The following is a 7,377-nucleotide window of genomic DNA, read 5'->3' on the forward strand; positions in this document are numbered from 1 at the left end:
CTCCAGGAGACGGCCCGTACCAATCACACCGCGCCGCTCTTCTTCCTGTCCCGGCCTGTCGTCCCTCCCCCCCAGGTCTCAGCCAATCGCCGCGCTCAAATCTCCATCCGGATGCAGCTCCGACCAATCAGCCGGCGGGGGTGGTGGGCAGGGGGGGAACGCTGACTTCACTTCAACCTCCGCCAATCCGGAGGAGCGCCAATCAAAAGTCTCCGTGGCGCTACCTGCGCCGCCGGCCGGCCAATGGCCTCCGCCGGCCTCCCTGTGACCAATGGGGGTGCTGTCCGCGGCGCCCAATCCGGGCGGGGCAGAGCCCCCGGGGCGTCAGGAAAGGGCCAATGGGAGCTCAAGCAGGACCGATTCTGCTCAACAGCTTGTTATTGGGCTCGGCGCTGGTGATTCGGTGCGAGTCCGGGCTGGCGGGGGGCGGAGCGGGGCCGCGCTCAGCCGCCGCCGCCGCTGCCGCCGCTCGCGGGGGCTGTCGTCGTCTCGGAGGGGGCCGCGGCGCTGGGGCCGGGCCGGGCCGGGCGGCGCTGGGGGGCTGCGCGATTCTGCTCCTGGTTTGCAGGTAGGGAGGCGGCGAAGGTGGCGGGCAACTCCGCCGCCGGTCCCCCCCTGGCCCCGGGGGGAAAGGGGGTGCGAAGCGGCGTTTCCTCCCACACCCCCCCCCCGCTTGTATCCTCCCCTCGCACCAGCGCGCCCTTCCACCCCGGGAGGGAGCGGGGACGCCCGCCGCTCCCCTCACGATGGGGCCGGGGCCGGGGGGGGGTGGGGAACGGGACTCCCTTCCCCGCCGAACTCCACCCCGTGTCCCCTCCGAGCGCCCCGGGGCTGCCCCGATGCTTGGCGGTGGGGACCGCCCGTCCGCGCCGACCTCCATCCTTAACCCGCCCCCCCCCCCCCCCCCCCCCCCCCGCCGCCTCAGCCGCGCGGAGCCGGCCCGCCCCCGTCGCACCACCAACCCCCCCCCCCCCCCGCTCCTTCAGCTCCCCGGGCCGGGGGCTGCCTGGGCGGGTGTCCCGGGAAGAAGCGGGGGTGAGGGGGGGAGCAAGAAGTCCGCCCGGCCGGCGGGTGAGGGGAGCGGGGAGGAGGGGCTCAGCGGCGCGTCCCTCCGCGGGCCGCAGAAAGTTGCGAGGGCCGGGGAAGGGGCGGGGGAAGGCGGCGGCGGCGGGCCCCGCCGCCCCTTCCCCCCCCCTCCCAATCCCCATCCCCGGCGAGGAGCTGCCCCGTGTGGGGCCGGTGGGTTTCCTCCCCAACCCCGGGAGGGGTTGAACGCGCGCCCCGGCCCCCTCCGCCCTGAGGCGGGGAGCGGGAGCAATGGCGACGTGACACAACCGAGGGGCCGCCGGGCGGGAAGCGGCGGGCGGCGGCCGCGGCCCGGCGGGGCTGGGACAGGCGGTGGCTCCCGCCCGCCCGCGCTCTGCTCCCCGCGCAGCCCGGCCTCCCCCGCACGGGGAGACCCACGCTCGCAGGGCTGAGCCTTCAGCCTTCCCCCCCCCCCCCCCCCCCCCCCCATCTTGTTTTGCAGTGTTTTCCCGTGTGCTCGCGGGGAGGAGAAATCTTTGAGCTGGAATCCCTCAAATAACCTTTAAAGATGAAGGTAAGCTGACTCCGAAGTGGGGAACGGCTCCCTTTCCCCCCCTCGCTCGCTGCTCTGGCGATTTCATTTTTTTTAATCGCATATCTCGGCTGAGCAACAGTAGGTAACGCTGGCCGGGGTTGCGGTGCATGCTGTAAATCCTCTTTCTGCTTTCCAGCGGAGGTCTGGGTGAGCTAAGCTCTTATCGTCTTGCTGTAGTAGTCTGAAAATTCACAATGTCTTTGAGTTGTTGTCCTTTGGGCTACTGTCTTTAAATGCTTCCTGTATCAGCAGCTGCTATTGCAAGTTTGCAAAACCACAGCTTTTGTCCTGCCTTAGTTGCCGTTTTTTTTTTTTTCAGTACAAAGGCTCAACAATTGCTGTATCATTTACAAAAGAGAGAAAAACTTTTTTTACCTTCAGAGTTGAAGAAATAACAATAAAGAAAAAAAAACCAAAGAACAAAAAGCACCAGTTATTTTATATTCTGTGCTGATTTTCTGTCTTGATAGGCATTTTCAACGTGGTAATTTTGACCCTGTTTATCAGTTGCTACAAGCACAATAAAGTGAAATGTTGAGTAATAAAGTCCAGACTAAGGAAAGCATGATGAGAAATATTTCTCTCTCTTAAAATGCATAAGCAATTAGGATTTGATAAAGGCTTTTCAGGAAAGAAAAATACTAGTTAACAGCTGTTTGAAAGATTACAGCAGATTTCTATGGATGCTTCCTTTAGTCAACTGGAAAAAAAAATCCTGTATATAGCATGTTACAGACTTAATTGTAAGTATTGGGATAATAGCAATGTAAAACGTTTTAAATAATCAGTGTCATTGGATTGTTTATAGCTGAAAAAAGTGCAACTATCTTTTATACTGCCTTTTTGAAGTTGAAATACTTTCCTTTTGTATGCTGTATAGGAATGTCTTGAATTAATAATTGCTCCTAGATGTTACTACCATTTTTATAAGGAGATGTTCCAAATACCTGTTCAATACTCTGAGTTAATTCTGGGAGAGTAATTAAGCTAGCTGTATTGAGCGGGAATATGGGGGGGTCAATATGTCTGGTAAAACAAAACTTCCTGTAACTTGTTTGTTGGTTTCTTTTTTTTTTTTTTTTTTTTTTTCTTTTCTTTTAAAGAACAGTCTGATTGCAATTCCAAGTGCAGACATTGCTTATCACTTGAAAGTCAGTAGGTCTAAAAGTTTAGATGTAAAATTGAATACTTAATGATGTAGCTGTAAAAATAAATAAGAAGAACTAAACTTTGTTCTTATTTTTTGTTTCTTAATAGGCAGCAGATGAGCCTGCCTACCTGACAGTGGGAACTGATGTCAGTGCCAAGTACCGTGGTGCCTTCTGTGAGGCAAAGATTAAGACAGTGAAAAGGCTTGTGAAAGTCAAGGTAGTATACTGTGGTCATTGCTGGTTTTATTAAAGCATTGTGTTGAAAGGACTGTCAGAGAAGATCCTGGTTCTGAAGACTAGGAAATGTTCCATCGCCTCACTGTATGAATTTTAGAGAACACTTGAATGTTGTTTTTCATATTTCGGTGTTGAGTTTGAGGGTTCTTTTGTTCTTTTTTTATGGAGGGCTGTGGTGTTTGTTTTCAGATTTTTATTTTTTTTTTAAAAGGAGGATGCTGGAACAAGAATGAGCTTTCTGATTACCTATTCTTTCTACTTCTTTCCTGAACACAGTTGTCTTACATTTGTGAATGCATCAGTTCCACAGCAATTGGTTTTGGTGTCACACATAGAAGATTATGGCTTTACATGAGCAATAAGGAATAAGAGCAGCCTCATAAGAAGCAGAAGTTTAATTTCATTCCAACTGATGTTCTCAATTTTATAGCTTGGAACTTAAGAGGCAGTGCCAGGATAAATCAATGTAGCAGCAAAAAAGATGGCAATAATTATTTTCTTAGACGAGGTTTTAGAAATGTCCAGGATAATGTTTGTTAAGTTCTGAGCATCTTGCTGTTGCTTCTAAAATGGCATGCTTTGGCTGTAGCTGAGATTCTACACGTGCATAATACTGGCCCATTAGATTCATCCACATTTATAGGTCTTATGCCAAAACAGCCAAAAAAAGAAAGTAATTATTTTGGTGTTGCAGTACTGTTGTAAATGCTACTGTGGGAAAACAAGAATAAAATATAATTAAATAAAAGTTAAGTATTCAAAGTAAGTACAGAAATTTTTCTTCTGCTTTGTTTTGTCAAAATCTTCTCACTTCCTACTTTCTTGTCTACTGTCCAGGATATGTAAATAGGACATTAGTGACCCAAAACCCCCTAGTAAATAGAGATGAAAGCTGCTTTTTATAACTACACATCTATGTTTTTGTGTGCTTTGGTGCTTAGACCAAGCAGAGCAAGCTATCAGCCTCTTCAGTTACATATATAGATTATATATCACTGTATCAGACTGCTTTTCATTAAGAGAAAAAAAAAACAAAAACAAAAAACCAAACCAAACCACCCGATTCAGATATTGGAGTCTTTTTTGCTGTTCTTAATGAGTACTTACAGAAATTTGTGATGTTCTTTGAAATCTGTGTTAATGAGAAGCTCCGTAGGAAGCATTGTGCTGCCCTTCCTGGTCTGACGTCCTTAATTTTCTATCTGTATCTTTGGTCTGATAGAGTATCAAGACTGTTAATAGGTGTGAGGGTTTTTTTCTCATTAGAATCATATGCTGTGTTACTCCATGATAAGATTTGGAAGTATATGAGACTGCTGTGACTTGGTGGAAATGCCTGTCACTGTATCTCAATTATAACAATTGAAGTTTTAACAAGCTAAGCCTGATATTGTAATTAAGAGTGTGTAGGCACACCCCAGTATGCTTGCCAAGAGTGCAAAGAGTCCAAAAAGTCCAGTATTTTCCTGAATAGCAGGACAACCTCTGTTCATCTCAATCCTAATGTAAAATCTTAAATTAAAAATCCATAAAGTGCATTATTAACCTGAATATACCAATACTATTTTAGCATGCCACTAGTGTTGAATTTATAAATACAGCTACAATGTAGACTATGGTTGGGGGATAATTGGGGGAGCCAGAAAACTGAACATCTTTAAAGGTGGAAAGGAAGCTCCTGGAACTTTTGTTTCCTGAAAAGAAATAGGAATTATGGCATTTTTTATTAAAACACCATAGGTGGTTTTGCTATAACAGACAGCAGTGGAACAGTTAACTGTTGACGTCTCAATATTCATGTTTTATGTTTTTAAACTGGGTCTCTGCAAACTCAGGAATTCAAATTGCGTAGGCTCACATTCACGCTGTCTCATCAGTGTTACCTTCTTAAACAGGATTTTAAAGGGAGAAACATAGTTTACTTACACTGTAACTGATCCTTGTTTTCATTACACTTGTACATCTTTACCATAAAAACTTGTTCAAGGTAGTAGAAGTGGTGGTATTGTGATCAGCTTGGTGATTTTTTTTTTTTATATGTATTTAATAGCTTTTTATTTTGGTTGTAGTATAGTACTCAATTTGTTGTCAATAAAGTGCTACGGTTAAAGTAGAGAGACAAAAAGCTGCTTAATTTTCTGATATGACCAAACTCCTGGTATGTCCTGGTTTGCATTAATATCCAAACTCAAGTCAAAATGTATTTTCTTTGCCCTGGGATGGCTGCTGTTTGATTTGCCCCGTTCTTTAATTATGATGTTTCAGATTAAATATTAAGTGTTATGCCTGGGGCTTCCTGTCTGTAAAACTGTCTATGCCAAGTATTTTGCATTCAATAATGTTGGAGTCAGTTTGATTGATAAAGATCTTATTTTCCAGATTAGTATTATAAATACACTTTCATTCGCTTTTTGTATGCTCTTAAAAAGAAGATAGAAAATATATTTTGAAAAAGATATACATGTAAAAAAGCTCTTTAATATCTTTCAGGTGGTCCTGAAGGGGGATAACTCAACTCAGTTAGTGCAAGATGACCAAGTGAAAGGACCTCTGAGAGTATGTATATTGCATGCCTTTTTTTTTTTTTCTTGAAATCACATAATTTATTTGTAAAATTCTAAATTTTGATGTTGTTTACATGGGTACCTGTTCTGCAGAATTTGCATCAACAGAAGGACGCTCTCATTGCTTTAGATCAGATTGATTCTGAGTAATTAGTCTTAACTCTTGTAGCTTGTAGAGTCTGTTTATGCTTTTCCATGTAGTACACTTATGCAGTTCTGCATGCACGATGATTTTTGTATCTTCCTATAAGATACAAAACTCCTTATAAGTCATGAAGCTTTGAAACTTCTTATAAGTAATCGAGAACTTGACTACAAAGCTAAGTTCAAGCCCATTAGACAATAGTAAGTACGATTGCTCTAACAGTGTTCTGAAATAGTTGGTGTATTTTGTATAAAAATATGTGATGATTTGTCTTTTTGTGATATGTAACGGTTGTCTGCTAAAATACATAGCTGTATTATTAAACACTGAACACAGATAGAGCTCTTTAGAGGAAGTTGTCTTTTTTGTATTTGTCTTTTGTCTGTAGCCACTGCAAGAACACCAATGCATGCTGTAGGCTGCTACTGTAGTTCTGATATAGCTGACAGTTTAACAGTGTTTAAAAGGAGTAGTAGTAGTTGCATGCATATCAGTAATAAAGTAATAATTTCTTTGAATATTTATTTCCAATTAGCCTTCTATATTTCTTCTGATAAGTCATGCTGAAATTAGATGTTCTGAGTCTTCTACTGCTTTACTGTCTACTTGCAGTTCAACCATTATAGTTAAGGAACTTTGTTCTTAGAAGCTAAGTAACTAAATTTTAAAGTAACATTTAGCTAAAATGGGTCTAAAAAGTCATAAGTTTAGCTTGCTGGAAGAATTAATGCCTTCGTGTATTTTTCTCCATTATATGAGTTTGGGATTACATGTAACCTTGACATACTCCTTTTTGCAGGTCGGTGCAATGGTTGAAACCAAAATGCCTGATGGATCCTTTCAAGAAGCTGTTATCAGCAAGTTGACAGATGCCAGTTGGTATACTGTAGGTGAGCAGCTTTCGTTTACGGTCTGTAATCTTTGCACAATATATTTTTAATTATAGGTAATAATGTAAGTAATTATATCTTGTATTGTAAGACCTGAGATAAATTTTGGAGGGGACTTCTTAGTCTTGTAGGCCTTGTTTTCTTTTCCACTTAAAAATGGATGATGATTATTTGATGTTCAGGGAAGCTGTTGCACAGGTAATCGCAGGGCTGAACAACGAAGTTTTATTTGGCACAGTGTATATATTCTGATGTCAATTTTGCTTAGTGGAATTTCGGATAATTTTTGCAGTTCTTAAGACAAAGCTTGCAGTTGCACTTCTAGCTGAAAACCTGAGGCATGTAATGACTGAAATGCAAGCCTTCTTTCACTGTATGCAGTCTTGTACACAAGAAAAACATTGGTAGTACCACTATGGAATCTGAAGTTATTCCTCTGTTTTGTGTAGAGTTGAGCGTCATGTTTTGTATGAAATAATAGAAGACAGGATTTAATTTTTTTTTTTTTTTTAAGAGAAGAAATGACATGTCACACCTTAAAAAGAAAAGAGGGGGTGTTAATTTATAGCATGAATAACTGTTTGCTTTAAAATAGTTTTCAATTAAAGATTATATTAAGTGAAATAGAAAACTATTTTGTTTCTCATATTGGAGGCTTATGTGTTTTTCAGTTATTGAAATACAAACCTCAGTGCAGGGTCAGCAAAATTTCACTGTTGAACAAGAATTCATTGCAAGATAAATTTATTTATTTTGAATTATTAGAATT

General features: G+C 43.3%; 1 protein-coding gene across 1 annotated transcript; it reads left to right on the forward strand.

Moving 5' to 3' along the window:
* Window positions 1–412: 412 nt before the first annotated feature.
* Window positions 413–7,063, forward strand: LOC122154003 (AT-rich interactive domain-containing protein 4A-like). Its single transcript, XM_042799004.1, has 6 exons — window positions 413–568; window positions 1,529–1,600; window positions 2,879–2,989; window positions 5,500–5,565; window positions 6,518–6,628; window positions 7,058–7,063. The coding sequence occupies exons 2-6, from the start codon at window positions 1,595–1,597 to the stop codon at window positions 7,061–7,063; spliced, it is 300 nt and encodes a 99-aa protein (XP_042654938.1). The 5' UTR covers window positions 413–568; window positions 1,529–1,594.
* The last annotated feature ends 314 nt before the right edge of the window (window positions 7,064–7,377 follow it).

Source organism: Tyto alba, unplaced genomic scaffold (genome assembly GCF_018691265.1).
Source record: "Tyto alba isolate M040663 unplaced genomic scaffold, T.alba_DEE_v4.0 Super-Scaffold_29, whole genome shotgun sequence".
NCBI classification, from domain to species: Eukaryota; Metazoa; Chordata; class Aves; order Strigiformes; family Tytonidae; genus Tyto; species Tyto alba.